Source organism: Cupressus sempervirens, chromosome 3 (assembly GCF_028749045.1).
Source record: "Cupressus sempervirens isolate cs-2001-9-10 chromosome 3, ASM2874904v1, whole genome shotgun sequence".
Lineage (NCBI taxonomy): Eukaryota > Viridiplantae > Streptophyta > Pinopsida > Cupressales > Cupressaceae > Cupressus > Cupressus sempervirens.
This window is the reverse complement of record NC_143120.1, coordinates 969,444,948-969,467,598: the sequence shown is the minus strand read 5'-3', so window position 1 is coordinate 969,467,598 and position 22,651 is coordinate 969,444,948. Positions and strand designations below refer to the sequence as shown.

The following is a 22,651-nucleotide window of genomic DNA, read 5'->3' as shown; positions in this document are numbered from 1 at the left end:
GTTCCAGTGATGAGGACTTTGGCATAAGGGATGATTAGAGAGCACTTGAGAATCATCCATTCTCATTATTAGCATTTTGTCATTTTGTTGATTATACTCACTTTGATATGGCTATGATACATTATTATTATTTCACTATTTCATGCTATTCAGCTCATTGTCATCATGAGCATCTTTATGATATATGATATTCATAAAATCATATTTGAACAATTAATTTTGAATCTTGCATCTTGAACTAAGTTAATTTGTCAAATGGTCATTAGTAATAGTAATGGTTATGAAATTTCAAGTTTCAAGTTTGAACTTATGGTTTGTGAATCACATTTTAATTTTCTCTATTCATTGTAGTCAACTATATTTGATATGTTAATGTTACATTGTTATATAATATATTGAAGTATCATTTCATAATTAGCATTTTCAATCATATATATTAATAATATTATATATATACTATGCAACCCCCTCCCCCCACTCTCTCTCCTCCCCCCCTCCCTTGAACCCCCCCTCCGCTCCCCCGCCGCCGCACCCTTGCCGTCCCCAAATTGAGGCTATTTTTTTCCCGCACCCAAAACTCGTCCCGACGTCCCCCCGCACCCCCGCGCTGGGGTAACACTGATAAAAAATCATTTCCTCGCCTACTGGTATTGTGGTATGAATAATATGTTTTAGGTTTTACTTCATATGCATCAATTGGACTATTCTGTGTACAACATAATAAAGCTTTCGCAGACATTCCTCCTAGCATACCTCCCCATCATGGTTTTGAGCACGAATTGTAAGCTAACACTAAATCGGTTATCACTGCGTCATACCTCCATCCTAAAAATTTAAAGATGAAATTGAGAAGATGATTCAGAAGTTGCTCAAGAAGGGATGGATTTGTCCCAACATAGCCCTTTTGCATCATCAGTGGTGTTGGTGAAAAAGGGCGGGACGTTACTCGTGTGTGGACCGTCATGTGTTAAACAAGAAGACAATAAAAAATAGATACCCTATTCTCCGGATCGATCAATTGGTGGATGAGTTGCATGGTGCAATTTATTTCTCTAAAATAGATCTCCATTCTAGATACCATCAAATCCGCATGTACAAGGAAGATGTGGAAAAGACAGCTTTCCATTGTAACTACAGACATTATGAGTTCCTGGTCATGCCATTTGTATTGACGAACACACTAGCTACTTTTCAGTCCTACATGAAATGCATCTTCAACAAACAATTGCATAAGTTCTTGGTGGTGTTCTTTGATTACATCCTTATTTACAGTAAAACATAGGAAGAACACTTGAAGCATTTGGATGAAGTCCTCGCAATCATTGAGGCTCAGTCCTGGTACGCCAAGGAAGGACTGATTTCTTTTTGCCAAGGAAGGACTCCTAGTCTTTGCCTTGGCCTGTCTCTCTTTTCTTGTTTATTATTTGACTTTTCTCAGACACTGTTTGGTGCTCTTGCTGTTGTCAGCTTCATGGTTGTAACTCTCAGTCCCATAGACCCTTTGTGGTCTTTTGTTGGACATTAATAATCTTATCTTATCTTATCAACATCCAACGTTGCATTTTCTTGAGAACAAGCAAACATTGAGATAGGAGGATAGTAATGCTGTCATCAAAATAAATAAATTATTAAAACCTTTGTTTAGGGACCAATTGATTTAGCATATCTCAGACCCATTTTTATTTTAATTATTTCGTAGGAGTTTGTTGTGTCTTCTGTCAACACTTAGTTTCTCCCTCGACGTAGTATTTAGGTCCGTGGGGTTGAGTTGTTTAGGTATGTAATTTTGGATTATTTTCTTTGTACTGTGAATTCCTATTGGAGTTTAGTATTGCTCGCCATTTCATAAGTGAGAGATCTTCCCTATTTGGCTTCCGATTTTGGTGGGATTTAACCCTCACCCAATTTCGTTGTGTTCTACTTTTCTTTGGATCTAATACATCTAAAGCGACATCTTTATTGGAGTATATTTATGATTGAAATTGCAATTATCTATATCCGAATACATTCTATGTATTTGGTAGAAGTTACATTTCATTAATTTACTTAGCCTGCTTTGGATCCTTGTGCTTGGCGTACATTTTGTGCATTCACTATTTATATTTTTTCTATGGTTAATAGAAAAATACATTGATTCACTAAGTCTTTCCCCCGAATTGTTTAGTCCATCCTTTTGTATGACTTGTAGGGACCCCTATTCAAACACCTTGTATCACCATACAAACACATTCTACTACCATACGACATCTTTCCCTCTAACTGTGCATACCATATGGGCTCCACTCCACCTCGTCGCACTCCACTCCATTCCGTATGGAACCACCTATTCTCACCTTACCATACGGACTTACCTTCACAGACACACTGTACAGTCTGGGTGCCATCACCATACAACACTCTACCACCACTGTATGGATAGTAAATTCTAAACTAGTACGCCACGACAGACACTCAAGCTATTGGAAATTCTTCATTTCATTCCTCCTAGGGTTCAATTGACGGTCCGACTTGCTATCAACAATTAGTTGGAACATTACACAAGTGCAAGTCAGCAAGCATCTATCTAAGCCAATCTGCCTTGCAAGCACCTTAATTGTTCCTCTATATTTAGCTTCAATATTGAAGAATGATACTACACGGTGCATTTTGTTGGTCTATATGACTGCACCTATGCGCAAGCTGAGAACATACCCAAAAGTAGATTCCCAATCGTCCACAAAACTGCCCCAATCTAAGTCTGTGTAACCAATGAGTTAAGTATCTTGACTTCTGCCATATAGAATGCCAAAATCAAGAGTACCCTTCACATATCACAGCACATGCTTCGTGATAAGCTAATCTTCATCCTTATGGATTGTCATGAAGTGAGAAATGGAACTCACAACATAGTTGGTGTCAAGTCTACTTGTAGTGAGATAGATAAGGCTATCCACTAGTTGCCTGAATCTTGACTCATTTTCCACCAGTGAATCTAATTTAGCTGAAAATTTCAGCCTTTTCTCCATAGGTGTAGATGCAAGTTTGCAATTTTGCATACAAAATTTATCCAACAACCTTCAACATACTTTTATCTGACAAATAAAAATGATGTGTGTGCCAAACTTGTACAACAAGAAAATAAAAGGAAGTCCCACAACAGTCATGTCAAATGTCTGGCACAAATTATGTTTAGCCCGCTCAATCAAATGTGTTGCACTACTAGTAATGTTTAGATCATCAAGATAGATGACAAGAATAAGAATCTCACAACCAGCATGCTTGACATATAGATTAGAATCAAAGAGTCTTTGTTGAAACTCTTCATCAATCAAATACTTATCAGTCTTAATGTACCATGCTAGGGTATGTCTATTTGTGGCAATAAAGAGCTTTCACCAATTTGCAAGCCTGATATTCTTTACATGCAGCCTGAAAAACTAGAGGTTATGTTATGTAAACCTCTTCCTGCAAATCACCATTAAGAAAAACACTCTTCACATCCATCTAATAAGTTGGGCAGTTGCCATGAGATGATGGGCATGTGGCCATGAACACATAGGAGTTAGGCTCCTTCTGATCAAGATGCATAGCAGCTTGGGCCTTTTGTTGAGACCCTCCCTATAAAGATTGTGCAGTTGCCAACCATTTCTTGCAATCTATCTTCATTTGACCAAATTTGTGACAGAAATTGTACTGAACACTCTTCTTCTTGGAAGAGACTCAAGGTTCACCTAAACCTTTTTGCCGGGTGGACTAAGGCTTATCTTTTATTGTTATCTAAGGCTCTAATTGTGAAGGCCATCTATTCAAAAGAGGAGGAACTGGCATGAGTTCCAAATGGTTGCTTCCATCTATCCTACTATAGAAGCTTGTTGTAGAGACCGAAGAATGTCAAAGCAACATTAGTAGACGTGACATTGAGCATCTCTATGAAGAGCTCGAAGTATCGAGCCAGGATTTTCATCATGATCACTACCATATCTTCTTCCTCCGTCTTGCAACCAGTAGCCTCTAACTAGTCACGTATGTCCATAATTTTTGTAAGATGTGCTTAAAAATTTGTCTTCTCATTCATCATGATTGAAAATAACAAATTCTTCAAAAAGAAAGCACGACTCTTCTCGGACGTCTCATAAAGCTTCAAGATGTCCCATATCTCTTTAGTTGTTTTATAGGAAGGCACTTGAAGGAGTTCACCATCTTTGACTGAAAGTTTGGGAAGCATGACCACTTCCCAAATACATTCATCCCATTTATCCTAACTTGTCTAAACTTGAGTAGGACTGTAATGTCCCCATTTTTACCAGGTTCTTGCAGTTGGCTTGGTCAGTTAGCCATCGCAACCCTTGTAAGCTAACACTGGGATTTGAGAGTTTTAGTTATGGGGTAATAGGCTTTCTAGCAGCCTATGGTGTGTTTTGGCTATGTTTGAGGGACATACTACTTGTAGTAAGTCAAATTGTTAGTTCCGATGAGCTCAGATGAGTTAAAGGAGTTGAGTGATGCTCTTAGTTTTTATTTCGGGCTTTTGGTTTGGACTCCAAGAATCTTGGAGGGAGCATCTATTTCTATTAAGTCACCCCGTCAAGTTCATTCATTGTCTTTCTTCATCAAGATCACTCTGGTGTTGCCAAATTTTGATTATGATGCTTCTTCAGTTGTTTTTGCAAGACAAGTGAGTTATTATTATTATTCATCTAGATATGTTGAGGTTGTTATTTTTGTTGGTGTAGTATGTTGGTCACCTCAATATCATAGCTCATTGGAACCGGGTTGAAAAGTCTTAAATCGTGAGCACAAGAAATAGTGGCCTTGTGTGTTAGACTATTATGTTATGGTCGAAAAGGTCATTTTTGGGAGCCAAAAGCAATTAATAAATTATATTGTAATGGCACTTTATTATACTTTAATGTTGTGTTGAAGAAGTTTCTGAAGTGGAGTTCATTTGGGAAACTTGTGTCATTTAGAGATTATGAATATGAGCCCATTTGATAAGAAAAGCATCCAATTAATTATTGACTTTTGTTGTCTGTGAAGAGTTTCTAAGTTTGATGAATTATGTGCCCGTGCTGAAGTATAAGGGTTTGTTCTTGAGAAGTTCATAGTAATTCATAGATGAGGTATTGTGAATTAGTTTTCTGAGAATTGTTCTTTATCTCCATTGTTGTATACACTGTGGTTGCGAGATACTATGGTGTTGGGAAATTGAATTTTGGCAAGCAGTTGTGTGCTAGTTAATTTGGAGCTGGTTGAGCGCCCATTTATATCTGTTGTTGGGCATAAGTTTCTATCTGCACTTTAGGAGCAGGGTTTTCATAGCTGCACTCACATTTGTTTGTTGAAGAAGTCTTTTGCTGCTACTAGTCTTCATTTTAGAGGGTTTCAAGGCATGTCGTACTTGGCTCATTACAATGGTATTAGAGTGGTTTCTTGTCATCCTGTGGGGTAGGAAATTCATTATTATTTCAGATCTGTTGTTATAATTGGAGTGAATGGCACTCTCGCCTTTTCTAGCTATGGACGGATATAGGAGGCCTAGTAGTTCTTGGAGCAGGCAGCGCAATGAGGAAGATAGTAGGAAAATAAATGCCTTGAGAATGGAGAAACTTAAGCTTCATCAACAAAGGATGGTGGAGAGACTATTAGATCCGGCAATGGTAGATAGGGTAGCGAGGTATATGGTTTCCTCTTTTAGGAGACCGACATCGAGTATGCAGGGAAGAAGGCTTTAGTTCTTTCCCATTGGCATTTAGCAAGCAGATGTACCTGTGTTCAATACAACATCTACTAGTCCTATCTGCAATGTTCATGATGGACATTCTACACAGAGATATGTGGATGTGTCATGGCTCTCGGTGGACAACAGGACCGAGCTTCAATAGGTTGAGGCTTCCAGAGTTGTTGCAATTAGTGCAAAGGCAATTTATGCAGTAGTTACCACAAATTATTCAAGTTCTCTCGAGGAGGGGATTGTTATTGGATATTTATATATCGATTGTCCCAGTGTTGCTCCAGAGCAGGAATCAACACCTTTCTCGGGTGGGATAGATGAGAGGATGGAGCTATCCAACTATGATATTAGTGATCTGAGTGTTACAGCAGAGTCAACAGATGTTGGTTTAGGCTCTAGCATTGTTGATTCACAACATGACATAGAGTCATGTGTACAGAGTCAGGTGTTAGCAATTGAGGCTTTATTAGGAGATGTGGATGTAAATAGTATGGACACGTCTGATGATCCATTTGAGGATGTTATGAGTTGCATTGGGTATGTTATCCCTTGTCAAATATTAGGTGATGACTATGAGGAGGTTTGGATGGGTCCCAAGATCAGGATTTACAAGGGCTTTCTGTTGAGGGGGAAGTAGAGTCAAGTGAAACTGCGTGGGCTTTTGCTTCTTCAGAGGTGGTGTCGGTGGAGGTACCAAGTAGTTGTATCTTAGTTGCAATTGTGTGCGAGGACAATAGCAGACATGTGGTGACCAATTTAGATTCAGTCTCCTATCACAATGTAGTTAGTGAGGCGGAAAGCTTGCATAGGAGGCAGGGGTTACGAAGGCATCATGTGGCTAGTTAGCTAAAGCTGGGTGATGGTGACATCTCTTCAGCTTTTGAGCATTTTGATGCGATTCGTCAGATGTTAACCACATATGGTTGGGGTGCTCCTATGTCAGATGAGTACAATGATATTAGTCTTTCCCTAGCAGAGGTTCATGTGCTTCAAAAAGGCTGTCAGAATCTTGAAGCATAATTATTCACAGTTAGTTGCTGACAGGGATTATCTTCTGGAGTGGGGTAGCACCTATTATGAGACATTGTTAGAGAAAGAGGTGTTTAAGCTCACCCATTAGCTTGAGGTGACTTTGGACTCTCTTCAGTGTACTCAGTTGGCTCTCTATGAGTCACAGCCACATCTAGATGAGGTGATCATGAAGTTGGAGCATGTTCAATCTACACTAGCTACGTATCCTGTCAGTTGCATATTGTGGTTGGTGGTGAGTTTGCTTACATGATTGGGGATAAGGGGCATGATGATGTGGCGGCACATCTGCCTAGTATATGGGTGTAGTAGGTATGGAAGAGGTGAGAGCATCAATTGAGGACTATAGTGTAATTCTTGTTGTGCCATGTTTTCAAAGGAATCAATTGTTGATTGCAGGGGAGCAGGTTGATGCTTCCACCTATAATTTCTACTATATTGAGTCATTCATGGAGTATTTGCTTGAGAGTTCAGATTTGTGGGAGGATTCATACATAGTATCTGACAGTACTCTTACTTGAGGCTCTCGTGCTATACAATGATTGGTGGGGAAGATTGTAGAGACCTTGGTTGCAATGCTTCCCAACAAGGATTTTGTGGTTGGGTTTTTTGAGAGTGTTTCCCAGGATCTTGCCCAGCCAGTAGTTCGGAATCAAAGATTGGAGCCGTCTCCTGATTCCCAATTTGATACTGATGAGCCCTTGACAGAGATTGAGAGTTTTTATCAGCATTACACTATAAGGAGTGCTCATCACCTTTCTAATGACCCACAGGCAGAGCATTTGGTTTCACATCAGTGTGGGTTGGCTCCATTTTCATACCATCCATTATGGGATGCGTTAACACCATCTTTTGAAGATGGGATCGACAGCTGCAAGTTAGATCACTTGCATTATCTACACACTTAGGATAGTTTATGAGAGATTGGCGTCGGTGATAGTGATTCAAGTACTTATGGTCGTTATCATCTTCATAGTGCAGTTGGGTGTGAGTGTCAATTTGACAGGGACTCAGATGTTGACAAAGTTGGTATTTCAATTAGATTGAGTCCCAATGAGTTGTTACTGCCATCAATGCCTGTAGTCAGTTTCTAGATGATTTTGTCATTGATAGTAGTTACTTGGGTGTTGGTGCTACAAGGGTTGCTTGTACACAACAGGGCTAGTATGCAATTCTACCCTTGGGATTCAGGTGGATTGTGATGTTCATTTTTCTCTAAGATTGCTTGGGGACAAGCAATCTTAGGGATTGGAGACTATAATGTCCCCATTTTTAGCAGGTTCTAGCAATTGGGTTGGTCAGTTCACCATCGTGACCCTCGTGAGCTGACAGTGGGATTTGAGGGTCTCAATTTTGGGGTTATAGGCTTTCCAACAACCTATGGTGTGTTTTGGCTTCATTTGAGGGGCTTACTATTTATAGTAAGTCAAAATGTTGGTTCCGATGAGCTTAGTTGAGTTAGTGGCATTGAGTGATACTCTCAGTTTTAATTTCGAGCTTCTCAGTTGGGCTCCAAGAATCTTGGAGGGAGTGTCTATTTATAGTAAGTCACCCCATTAGGTTCATTCATCGTCTTTCTTCATCAGGATCACTCTCGTGTTGTCAAATTTCGATTTTGACGCTTCTTCAATTTTTTTTCGCAAGATGTGTGAATTATTATTATTATTCATTTAAATATACTAAGGTTGTTATTTTTGTTGGTGTAGTATGTTGGTCACCTCAGTATCATAGCTCGTTGGAACTAGGTTGAGAAGTTTTAAATTGCCAGCACAAGAAACAGTGGCCTTGTGTGTCGAAATATTATGTTATGGTGGAGAAGGTCATGTCGGAATATCAATTGTGTTGAAGAATCTCCTATTGCCATATTTATAATTCAATATGATGTACTTAAACCTCTGCCTTTGAATCTTTATGTGATGAAACATCATTGGATGCTACTAATAGAAACAAAGATGATACTTTGTGATTGAAATAGAGTGATTGCATAATGTAATATATATAGCCAGTGGAGCATTTCAATGAGATGGTATTTGTAATGTTCTGTTCCTGGAGGGTACTCTTGCGAACTTTCAGAACCCTTAATTTTATGCTCAAAAGAGCCAAGTGATATATGACTTCATATGGCAATGTTGTACTATGGAAACTCTGGGCGTATGCAGCAGCAAAAGAAGATCGTACGACTACACCTGTTTGTTTGTACGGTAGGGATGAGCAAACCATATGGGTTCAAGATTGTACGGATGAGAAGGGGTCGTAAAAAAAAAAGGTTGTACAACAATGTATGGTGTTGGACAAGAATCACCACACAATGTATGGAACGGGAAATAACTAGGTACGACAGGAGAATGGGAATGGTATGCACAACATTGGATTAGTGATTTAGATACGAGATTGTAATGAATAGATGCCAGAGATAATTGTTGGATATATTCACCACAACATGATTTATAGAGAAGAGAAAAGCTAGAGATAGTCACCATAGTCACCAAATGCCAACGACTCAAAATACATTACTTTTAGATCCAATACTTCAATTACATGTGCATCAAGCAAGATCCAAGAAGATGCAAACAGTCGCCAAATGACAATGATTAGGAGATCTAGTGCACACAGTGAGATATCTGTTTGATAACTCCAATGGCAAAATAGGGTGGCACTACACCACTGAAATTGCGATTACAGAATAGGGCGGGTCTTTCAAATCTAAAACTATGCACAAACTACCTTCAGTTTCTAGCCTCTAGAAATACAAAGAGAAATCAAATCAAATCCATGATCTATTATGAGACATCTCCTTATAAAGGCCTCCAAGAAGCGTCTAGAGATTTAAAAATATTGGCCGAAAATATTAATTATTTCACTATTTTATTAATTTGGGCCCCATATTTATTAATTAATTAAATGTCCTTTATTATTTTATTCAATTCCTAGAACCGATTAATTAATTAATTATTACATTACAATTGGGTCTCCACATAAATCATGTGTTCAGCTTCTATTGCATAATTGATAGATCTTTTGTAAATGGTATTGTGCAATTGATGTCATTGTGATTGCTAAGCAAAAAAGTAATAGATTGAATTATACCAATTCACTCCCCAACCAACCCCTAGTATAATTGTGTCCTCGTCAATTTTTTAAACTAATGGTTGATTAATAATCATGAATCCTAATTAACTTTAGAATTGAATATATTAAAAAGAGAAGATTTCCTTCAAAGACAATAAGGTTTCTACAATTCCTAATTATGTAATTTGAGCTTCTGGTTTAATTGTGTATTCTTATTTATATCAACAATTTGAATCATACTTAATGATTCACCACGGGATGGAGAGCTGCAGAAAAAAATTTCCTCAATTGACAATCAACAATATTATAGTCAACAGAAACTTGTAAAATGAACTGTATAATGAGCACCATAAGATGAGGTTTGAAAAGTAGTTTACCATTGCAATAGCATGTGCAGCATCTTGCCTCTTCCAATATTCTTCAGTGCTGCCTGTTATTGATTACAGATGTAAAATACAAAAATAGGTCAACAAAAAGTTAACAATAACATAATTTATTAAGCAATAGCAAAAATTTCTAGTTAAAAAACACGGCATGCGTCAAAACATATATTTAGTAAAATAATTTCATATGTTTTGAATTAACTATTAATTACAAATATCTTGAACATATGATCATCAACATCCGCCTAATGCATAGTCCTTACAAGAGAACACCTTAGAAGCCAACTATGGAAGATCAAAAGTCACAACTTAGAATTTCACTTGGATATTCCTATAGGGAGCTGAACTTGTCTTTACAATTAAAACCCAATGGTAACAAATTAATCTCAACCTCTTGGACAAAAAAAAAATCATATTAAAATATCAGATAGTAAATTATATGTTATACAAAAAACAATTTCTAAGTGAACACAAAGATAAGATAACTAATTAGAAAAATAGGCAACAATTTCCTACTTAATCCTATGAGGAGAGCATTACAAGTTTTCAAAATCTAATTAAATTTCAAAAGAGTTTCAGCATGTACACCTAAGAAACAAAACAGGAATACAATATTATAAAAGAATGTGAAGAAGAACAAAAGGAACAAGCACAAAGAAGAATGGCACCAATACAACCTGAGACAAAAACTCATAATCATAAAACCAGCCTCCAAACTCATAATCACTAATGATGACACCTTTTCCATGATGTCATGTCCCCATTTGGGAGGCAATTTGATTTAATTAATTTAATTAATTGGGTTGTCCAAAATAATGAATATTTTATGAGGATGACTAATTAATTATTTTAATTAAATAAATAAGTGATATTAAGTTAATTATTTATAAAGTTATCAAATAAATAAATATTAAAAGGTAATTTTATATTTAATTAATTTAATAAAGTGACTTGAATTATAAAATATTTTATAAAGTCACTTAATAGATAAAATAAAATAATGTTCTAGAAGCTTCTGGAGAAAGTGGAAAAAAAAGAATAAATAGGCACCCCGGGCTTCATTCTAATCATCCAGTTGGTTTATTTCTCTCTTGACATCAAATTGTGATTCAGTCACATAGTCTATTGTGGAGCCAAGTGGTTTCAGATAGTCAGTTGATCTTTGGGAACGAAAACTCCCTTGGATTAGCATAACTAAGGAAGTGAAATATCTTCTGAAGGGTTGCACATTTGGAGGTGATACTTCAGTCACTTCAGCTAGGGCATCATTGGGCCTAAGGCCATTTTCAGCATTTCAGGAGGTTTTTTTTAGCAGAGCCAAACTTATTGGAGGTCATTTCTAGCAAGTCTGCAGGCTGAAAAAGAAGTCCGAAAAAAAGCAGGCCGAAAAAGCAAAACCGAAAAAAAGCAGTCCGAAAAAAGCAAGCCGAAAAAGCAAAACCGAAAAAAAAGCAAGCCGACAAAAGCAATCCAAAAAAGCAGTTCGAAAAAGCAAAACAAAAAAAGCAAATTTGGAAAAAAGCAAGTGGAAAAAGCAGATTGGAAAAAAAGCAAGCAGAAGAGGCAGCATTGAAGGAAAATATTACAGCCATCCACAATCAGGTTCTTCACTTCTCATTTGGCATATTTTCTGAGAAATGTAGGTTTTCAGCTGAGTACAAAATATAGCTTCAGCACTTCATTATTTCACCTTGTACTTGTCTTTGTTTGCCATTTGGCATTATTGGTATCAAAGGAAGGCTAGGATTTTGCAATTGAAAGAGCGTTGTAATTTTTAGACTATCTATATTGCAACCCTAGAGTTGATGATCAGCTTATTAGTTTGCATTTCAATTGTTTGACAAAATATCAATTGGCTGTAAGCTCTTTTTTTGGCATAAATAATGTTATAATTTTGCATACTAAGTGTTTAAATTAATGACACTTGGTTGTAAGTGCATTAATGCCATCTTAGGTTGCATCCAAAGTATTTGTCATAATCACTAGTTGTTGTAGCTGCATATTGCAAGTTGTTTAAGTCACATATTTGTATTGCATATTGCCAAAATTAGTTGCACATTCATGTTAGGTCATTATTTAGACAATCTGGAGTCTTTTTGTAAGCATTCTCTTTGATGCAAATCAAAACAAGAGTCATTGCAGCAATCTGAAAAGTTATATCAGTCATATGACCTCTTGTATGCAAAGTGTTTGAAAAAATTCTTCGAGCCTTCAATCAGCATTTTAAGGTCAGATTTGAGCAGGGTTATGACAGTGGTATCAGAGCTTGCTTGCAAAGTGTTTGACGAAATGTCAAATAACTGAAATATAAAGATTTTTGGTGTTTGAAGAAGTTATAACCTGTTGAGGTTATTACACATGAGAATTAGATTCTCATAAATCCAATTGTCTTGCCTATGGTGAGCACCGCATGTTTATGGATATTGTACCTAAATATTATATCGTGCATGCTTCTTCTTTTTGGTATCTTTAATAGCATAGCATTGCTTAGAGATAATTGAGCAACAAACAAAGAAATCAACTTCATCTATGGATCTTGTTCTACATCTATTTTCACAATGCTCTAATCTGACACATTTTTTAGTTAGGCATGGGACTCTTTGACACCTCTTGGCACCCACATCGCTATTGGAAACAGTTGATTAATTGTGTATTGTCTTTGATGTTACACAAAATGTCATGTCATTGCTAGTCAATGTATGCCGAGCTCACTCGAGCATTGAAGATAGTTTCCTGTGTCTGCCGAGCATTCCAGAGTTTGCCTAGTTTAGAAGACAGTGTCTACTGAGTTCACTCAAGCAATGAAGGAAAGTTTGCAGAAGTTGAGTGTTAATCGAGCTCTCTCGGTTACCAAAGGAACTTTGTTAATATACAGTGTTAACCGAGTTCACTTGGTTAACACAAGAAAATTGCTTTGAGTTAGTATCTACCGAGCAGGGTCAGCTATCGAAGGATTTTCTTGTTTCGGCATATTGAGTTCAATTAAATTGTTTGTTGGTTCTAGCCGACTGAGAAGATGAATATTAATTATTCTAAGTTGTATTCAAGCCGACTTGACAATGTGTAAGATATAAATATAAAGTCAAGTTGAGGATTAGAATAAGAAGCATAAGTGGAACATAATTGAAGATTTAATGATGCTTAGAGGAAGCGAACTAGAAGGATAAGCATAATATCTTTGATGAGATGCAAAGATACATTCAATCAGGAAGAATCAAGTATACAAGCCAGAATTGAGATCTATAATCAGCAATTCAGTTGCATCAAAAATCAGATCATCTCATTGTTACTTTCTAACCATTGTAGCAATGATCTAAATCTGTTAACAAAGTTGGCTTAACAGCTATTTGTAAATCCTCTAACAAGGTGGCATTTCTATCAAATTGTCTAAAGACCTCTAACAAGGCCACTCCTAGTAGGGTGATTAAATCCTCTAACAGAGTCACACCTAACAGTGAGTTTTGTAACCTTTAACAGGGTTGGCTCCTAACAGGGCTCACATCAGAAGAGTGAAAATCAGTAACTAGTTGCAATTGGTAGTTTTTCCTAAATTGGGTTTCCACATTAAAATGTTGTGTTCATGTTATTTCTTTTATGTGTTTGCAACTAAGTTAATATAAGATCAATCACAGATAATATCTTAAGATTTTCATATTAAGCATTTACCGAGTTACAAATTTTTTTGTGTGCTTACAGAGTTGCAACAGAGACAATTCAGTTTTTATTGACATCTAAGGGATCTAGGAAATATTTTTTGTGGTAATTGATTCACCCCTCCCCTCTCAGTTACTCCTCTTATATTTCCAACAATTGGTATCAGAGCGTTTGGTACTTGCAGAGAAGGTTTTAAGGACCAAACCTAAATATTAGGATCTCTTATAGAAGAGAGATTCCCAAGTTGAACCGAGACAACTTGGTAGCGTGGCAAGGACTTATGAGGTTACATTTGGCAACTATCAATGATTCAGGTTGTAAATATCTTGATAATGAATACAATACTTGTCATGTCCCCTATTTTTCTAATAAAATTCAATAATATAATTAGTTAAAGAAATAATTAATTTTATAATCTTAAAAGAGAACATAATATTATAATAATTATGTTGATCATAATATTATAATATGATAGTAACAAGAAGGAATAATTAACAAGAAAACATAATATGATAATAATATTGTTATTATTAAATATATTATAATAATATTATAATATAACAAGAAGGAATATCTTAATAAAAGATGATTATAATAAAATTAAAAAGGTGATATAAGATAATGTTAAACCTTATTAATCAAAGGTAAAATATGATTATAAATATTAATAATTATAAATATAATTATAGTTGAATAATCATTAAACTAATCTTATTAATTACTCATGATTGGTCATGTCTTTTGAGCATAATATGGACTTGGTATATAAGGAGATTCAATTTTAAAAGGGAAGGGCATCAGAAAATATAATAGAAAATATATAGCAACTCTGGGAAATGATGAATATTATTAAGGTTTTGAGAATAATGTTCCTATTTCCTAAATGGAGGAACCAGGGACATTATAGTGGTATCAAAGCATTGACCCTGTCATCCTGTTGGGTCTAGTCAGAGATTTCATGAATTACAAAATTATTTGCAATCCTAACATAAACAATTTGGTTGCGAGAAGGTAGGAAACCTGGTTGGTGGAAAGTAGAGAAGTTCGCGATCACAGACCTGATCTAGAAGAACCACCATGATAAGGACTCAAGAAATAAAGCTGAACTTTTATAAGAAACATATTTTTAAATACAGCTGCAATATCTAAAGATTAACAAAGGAATTATATTTCATATGCTGCAAGAAGATTATATGCCACTGGAGTTTATTGAAAAGCCTTCGCATATCAAAGAAAGACTATTACGCTGAAGTGTGGACAAAAATAGAATATGCCAACGCAGCGATTGAAGTCAGAGAATGGGAAGATGACAAGCTATCAAACATATATATATCGAACACGTACATTCCTTATACATATGAAGAAGAATACAAAGCCACACAATAAGAACAAGTCGTCAAAAAATGCAGGAGATATGTCAGAGTAAAGACCATTAACAAATTACTGAGTTAGTGGAAATTGGAGAAGATGGCAACTAAATTATTAGCTCATTAAAGGATGCCGATAATGAAGGAATAAATTAGTTGCTTGCCATGTGGTCCAAAATAATATGCAGCATTATAGACCTAGCAGCGATAAGTGTACAAAAAAACATCATTAAAAATATGGACGAACAAATCTATGACAGCGTTCAAAGAAATAATAATGGAATAGTAAACTATAATGATGTGATGGTATTCTATCAATGAATAGCAAGGAAAGAGACCTGGACTATCGATGAAGAATCTATGGTTAAAACAAAATAGCTCATGTGCCACATCACTGGCAATACAAGAATATCATTGTGCAAACAAATACAAATCAATTTCAGCAGCCATGCAGAGATGCTGTCACTAGAAGCAATGTTTATGAGACGAAATAATGTCATCAGGAGATTCAATATTGGCAAAATATATCATATACGATGACTGATTTAAATCACTAAAGACACAGAATTATTTAAGAGAATGATAGAGTTATGGCAACCACAATGATGTTAATATTTGCATCTTCAGCAATATATAATGGATTAAAATGTTATATATTCAATAAGTATAAAGATTAAAGTAAAACCATAAAATAATAAAGTAAGAGATTATAGTTTATTTGTTAAGAAGTCAAGAAGTGCATTTGAGTAAAGGATGAAGTATTGCTTAAAAAGGGGCATAACTCTATATCTTGAAAGGTTACGTTCTTTTATACTATCCAATATAAATAAGGGATGTTTCATTTGAAAAGAGTGGTGATGTGAAGAAGAATATATGAAACGGAATATAGAGTGAGTGCAGAGCAAAACAAGGAAACGTATAATCAGTTTTTAATCTGATTTATATATATTTATCAAAGAGGGTATGAAGGTGCGGGAAGTAAACAAAGCATATTGTATAAATGTAAAGAAGCTTTGTGGAGAATAAATAGTAAGAAGAAAATAAGTCAGTGATAAGAGGAGTGTGAAAGGAGGGAAAAAGAAGGATATATATATATATAGTTCAAAATCTCTTGGGAGAATGTGATGTGAATAAAGAATAGAAATACAAATGTTTGCAAGAATAGAGGCTGACTTGGGGGAAGACAAGTATATTGTAGAGACACTTAATGTACCAACCGACTAGGACAAATGAAACAGAGGCACTCGATATTGTGACAATATTTGAATGCTTGGTTTCTTTAGAAAGAAACTCAAGGTCAAATATCCATTGAGAGTTTGAACAAGAACTTATGAAATATCTGGTTTCTTTAGAGAGAAACTCAGAATACAATATGACTAAATTCTTTGGTAGGTTTCTTTAGAGAGAAACTACTAGTTTCTTTAGAGTAGTTTCTTTAGAGAGAAACTATAGGAGACAATATATATTGTAAGGATTAAATATATGCATATGTCATAGGGCCTTGGTAAAGGAGGGATCATTACCGAGTGATTAATCAGAGATCCTTAGAGGCCTTAGGGTGAGATAAAGTCTCTCCTAAGGATTAAATAAAGAGGGATAGTCCTAAAGGGACATCCATATACGCCTAGGATGGAATAAAGTCTCTCCCAAGGATCATAGAGATGAGTACATCCTAAAGGGATACTCGTAGAGGCCTAAGACGAGATAAAGTCTCTCCTAAGGATTAAATAGAGATGGATACTCCTAAACGGATATCCATAAGGACTTAAGAAGAGATAAAGTCTCTCCTATGGACTATAAAGAGGGATAATTCTAAAGGAATATCCACAAGGGCTTAGGACAAGATAAAGTCTCTCCTAAGGATTATCAACACTCATCATGGATCAAGTTAATATACAATTGGGAGTACAAATATGTTGCAACCCATCCAAATAAGTGTCATTGAATTGTTTCGAGTATTTTAATTTAGTATTCAATTTTTTATTTTCTTATAGCTTTGACATGTTTATAGTTATAAATTTATTCTAATAAGTTTTTGGAAATATTATCGTTCTAATCAAAGTGAAATTACTGTTTCAGGTTGCATCGATCAAATCACAAGTAGAGAATAGTGAATTGCTTGAGGATAAGCAATTTTGGGAAGGGTGGACTGTCATGTCCCCTATTTTTCTAATAAAATTCAATAATATAATGAGTTAAATAAATAAATAATTTTATAATCTTAAAAGAGGACATAATATTATAATATGATAGTAACAAGAAGAAATAATTAACAAGAAAACATAATATGATAATAATATTATTATTAAATATATTATAATAATATTACAATATAACAAAGAATATCTTAATAAAAGATGATTATAATAAAATTAAAAAGGTGATATAAGATAATGTTTAACCTTATTAATCAAAGGTAAAATATGATTATAAATATTAATAATTATAAATATAATTATAGTTGAATAATCATTAAACTAATCTTATTAATTACTCATGATCGGTCATGTCTTTTGAGCATAATATGGACTTGGTATATAAGGAGATTCGATTTTAAAAGGGAAGGGCATCAGGAAATATAATGGAAAATATATAGCAACTCTGGGAAATGATGAATATTATTAAGGTTTTGGGAATAATGTTCCTATTTCCTAAATGGAGGAACCAAGGACATAAAAACACTCCTACTGGAACATTATCAGTAGAACAAATTGCTAAAAAATAAAAATCATAACATCATGATGATTGACATTGCTTCTGCTCTTAATTATGTTGGATTTGATGAAGCCAAAAGTTGCACTACAGCTTATGATATGTGGATCAAACTAAAAGCCATCTATGGAGGAGATGACAATGTTAGAAGAGCTAAAGCCGAAAGTCTCAGAGAACAATTTGATCAAATGAAGATGAGAGAAGATGAAAACATTGCAAAATATGTTGAGCGAATTAAAGCATCTGGAGGAGACATTGATAACAAAATAGTTGGAAGCAAGGTACTCAGAACCCTTCTTCCTATCTATGCAATTAGAGTGTTTGTTATTCAGGAAATGAGATGTAATCCAAATAAAAATATAAGTTTGGATGCTCTAGTTGGAAGATTGACAGCTTTTGAGTTGGATAACTATGATAACTACGTCCCTAGTTCCAAAGGTATTGAGTTTGCATTTGAAACCAAGCTTTCACTCAAGAAAAAGGGTAAGAAATCAAAAGCCAATCAATTAAAAAATGAAGAAGAAGAAGGAAGTCCAAACAGTGATCTTGAAGTTGTTGAAGCCCTACTTGCAAGGACATATTCCAAAGGCAGAGGAAAGTACAAAGGTAAGATTCCTCTAATCTATTTTTCTTGTGAAAAAGTTGGTCACATTGCTGCAAGATGCCCAAATGGAGAAGACAAGGATGAAAAGAACAACAATAAGTTCAAAGGCAAGAAGTAATTCAAAAACTTCAAAGACTACAAGGACAAAGGTAAGAAATCTTGTTTTATAGCTAAAGATTCGAATAACAATGAAGATGAAATAGTATATATTGTTGCAAAAGATGAATCTGATGATGAAGGAGATAAAATGGCAGTTATCTCTCATATTAGCAAAAATGATACATGGATTATTGATAATGGTTGCTCACATCATATGATTGGAGACAAAACAAAGTTTGAACACATGGAACATTATGATGGTGGTAATGTGAAATTTGGAAACAATGAACCTTGTTGAATAAAGGGAAAATGATGTATTCATTAACCAATGAACTTAGATGTGACAATGCTTATTGGGTTGAAAGACTAAAACATAATCTACTAAGTGTGGCACAGTTGAATAAGATTGGATTCCAAGTAGAATTTATGAATGGGATGGCCAAACTACTGGATGGAAAACAAAATCTGTTTAGATCTGGCAAACAAATAAAAAGTAATCTATTCTATCTAGATCTCAGTGAAAGTTCTTGTTTTATTGCTCAAGTAGAAGAAAACTGGTTATGGCACAAAAGATTATGTCATGTAAACTTCGACAATCTAATTAAGATAAGCAAAAACATAAAAGTAAGCAGTATTCTTAGCTTGAGAAAACCTGATATGGGTCTATGCATAAATTGTCAAATTGGTAAGATGAGAAAAACTAGTTTCAAAAGCAAGAACTATCATTCTAAAAAAGTCTTAGAGCTTGTACATACAGACTTATGTGGAGCTATTGGAATAGAGAGTTATAGTGGAGATAAGTTTTTCATTCTTTCTGTTGATGATTATTCTAGAATGATGACTATTATGTATCTAAAAGAAAAATCTGAAGCATTTCAAAAATTAAGTGGTATCTAGCAAGAGTAGAAAAAGAAACTAGAAAGAAAATGAAATGTTTGAGATCAGACAAAGGTGGTGAATTCATTTCCAATGAGTTCAATGAATTTTGCATTAAAAAAAGAATTAAGAGACAAGAATCAGCCCCTAGTATACCTCAGCAGAATGGTATAACTGAAAGAAGGCATAGATCCTCATGGATTGTGCAAGAACATTGATGATAAACAAGAATATTGCAATCAAATACTGGAAGAAAGCAATCATTACTGCAGTGCATACCTTGAACACCGTACAGCTGAAGTAAGACTCAAATCAAACTCTTTATGAACTATGGTATGGCTACAAACCTAATGTAAGTTACTTGAAAGTATTTGGTAGCAAATGTTATATCTTGAAAGAATCCAAGAAAGGTAAATTTGATGTCAAAGGTGATGAAGGCATATTCCTAGGATACTCCTGTAGAAGTAAAGCATACAAATATTTGAATTTGTCTACTCATATTATCATAGAAAGTGCACATGTGAGAATTGATGAGTTTGCATAAAAGAGTGAAGAAGAAAGCAACAAAGAACCTGAGGATTACAGAAAATTTGTTCACTATGAACCTGATACATTGTCAAATCTATCTGGAAGTCAAAAAGCTTCACCTCTCGAGTTCCCAAAATCTCCAAAAGCTACCGAGTTGCATCTAGTGCAAACCGAGTCACAATCTAAAGGACTTGAGTCGCAGTTAGACGCTACCGAGCTATTGCTAGAGCAAACCAAGTATGATGGACCTAAGTCACAAATAGTGAGACCCGAGCTTAATGCAGAAGATCATGAAGAACTCAATGAAACAAACTCCAAATCCAAAGTACCTGTGTTAGCAAGATATGTCAGAAGGCAAAATGCACCTGATCAGATCATTGGAGACAAGTCAGATGGAACAATGATAAGAAACAAACTGAAAGGTACATGTTTGCTTTCTGAATTTGAATCTAGAAACGTTAAAGATGCTTTGGATAATGAAAGTTGGATTGAAGCTATGAATGACAAAATGGAACAGATAGAGAAGAATAAGACTTGGACTCTTGTTCCTAGACCCAAAGATAAAAATGTAATTGGCACAAAGTGGGTATTTAGAAATAAATTAAATGAAGATGGAGAAGTTTTCAGAAACAAAGCAAGGTTAGTATGTAAAGGTTATTCTCAAGAAGAAGGTATTGATTATGGTGAAACTTTTGCTCTTGTTGCAAGATTAGAAAGTGTTAGAACTTTACTAGCATATGCATCTCACAGAGGATTTAAAGTTTATCAAATGGATGTAAAATCTGCATTCTTGAATGGAATCCTTGATGAGGAAGTCTACATAAAACAACTTGAAGGTTTTGTAGATCCCAGCAAAAGAGATATAGTCTGCAAATTACACAAAGCATTGTATTGTCTCAAGCAAGCTCCTAGAGCTTAGTATGAAAGACATCATAACTACTTGATAAAGATTGGTTTTCAAAGAACAAATGATAACAGCAATCTGTATATCAAAGGACCAGACAAGAAGATTGTGTTGGCAGAAATATTTGTGGATGACACGCTATTTACAGGAAATGACGACTTGTCCAAAAAAAAATTCAGAAGAAATGAGTAAAGAATTTGAGATGTCTATGTTTGGAAAGATAAAATTCTTTGTTGGATTGCAGATCCAATAGAAGAAAGATGGTATCTACATTACTCAATCTAAATATATCAAGGAGATACTAAAGAAATTTGGAATGGAAGATTCAAGACTAGTTGGAACTCATATGTCTATTGGACATAAACTTTCCAAAAATTATGATTCCGAGGAGGTAGATCAGACCACATACAAATCAATGATTGGAGTATGCAGTGCATGCAAAGCCTAACATTGCATTAGCAGTTGGTATGGTGGCAAGATTCTCAGCAAATCCCAAAGAAAATCACATGATAGCAATCAAAAGAATCATGAAATATTTGAAAGGTACTTAAGACTATGGTTTATGATACAAAAAATGAGGCACTTTGGATTTGAAAGCATTCACAGATGTTGATTGGGCAGAAAGTGATGATGACAAAAGGAGCACCAGTGGAGGAGCATTCTTTCTTGGTAAAAGACTAGTGTTCTGGACAAGCAAGAAACAAAATTGTATTTCTCAGTCCACAACAGAGGCAGAATATGTGGCAGCAGCAGTTAATTGTTCTAATATTGTTTGGTTCAAAAAACTGTTGGCAAGTATGAAGATAGAGATCAAGGATCCAATGGTTATATATTGTGATAACACTAGTGCAATTAATATATCAAAGAATCCAGTGATGCATACCAAAACAAAACACATTGCTATAAAATATCATTTTTTGAGAGAATTGGTACAAGATAAACACGTAAAATTGGAATATGTGAATAGTAAAGAACAAATTGCCGACATATTCACTAAGACATTACCTAAGGATGCATTTTTGTATCTAAGAGATAAGTTAGGTGTCATTCCCCTATCTGAAGCTCACTAAATGAAGTTTAGTGATGCATCAACTAGAGCATGTTAAAGATCAATCAGTTGACGCAGTATAGACAAGGGCACATTGCAAATGAATCAGTACATGAGGTAAATTGATATTCACTGACTATTATCTTTGGCATGAGATGTCAAAGAGGGAGAAGTTTACTGTCATATCTCATAGAAATTTTATAAAGATAAAGAAAAAGAGATGTCAAAAAGAGAGAATGAACTTGGTCTGATATCAAAGACAGAGTTTTACTGACAGAGGGAGAAACTGAAGGCAAAAGGAGTTCACATTGATAGAGGGAGTTCTCATGGATGAGAATTAGAATGAAGCTAAGGATATGTTCCTTATTTTATTCTTGCTCTAAAATTTCATTGTGTTATGACATGTGTTGCCATCAATGTCAAAGAGGGAGATTGTTGGAAACAATTGATTAATTGTGTATTGTCTCTGATGTTACACAAAATGTCATATCATTGCTAGTCAATGTATGTCGAGTTCACTCGAGCATTGAAGATAGTTTCGTGTGTCTGCCGAGCATTCCAGAGTTTGCCTAGTTCAGAAGACAGTGTCTACCGAGTTCACTCGGGCGACAAAGAAAAGTTTGCAGAAGTTGAGTGTTAACTGAGCTCACTCAGTTAATGAAGGAAAT

General features: G+C 35.1%; 1 protein-coding gene across 1 annotated transcript in view; it reads right to left on the bottom strand.

The window, feature by feature from the left end:
* GEK1 (D-aminoacyl-tRNA deacylase) overlaps positions 1 to 22,651 on the bottom strand; it is a 245,223-nt gene that overhangs the window by 117,823 nt on the left and 104,749 nt on the right. Inside the window, exon 5 of the mRNA XM_089822632.1 lies at positions 10,186 to 10,238. Coding sequence (XP_089678758.1) covers positions 10,186 to 10,238 — 53 coding nt within the window. The remainder of the gene's footprint in view (positions 1 to 10,185; positions 10,239 to 22,651) is intronic.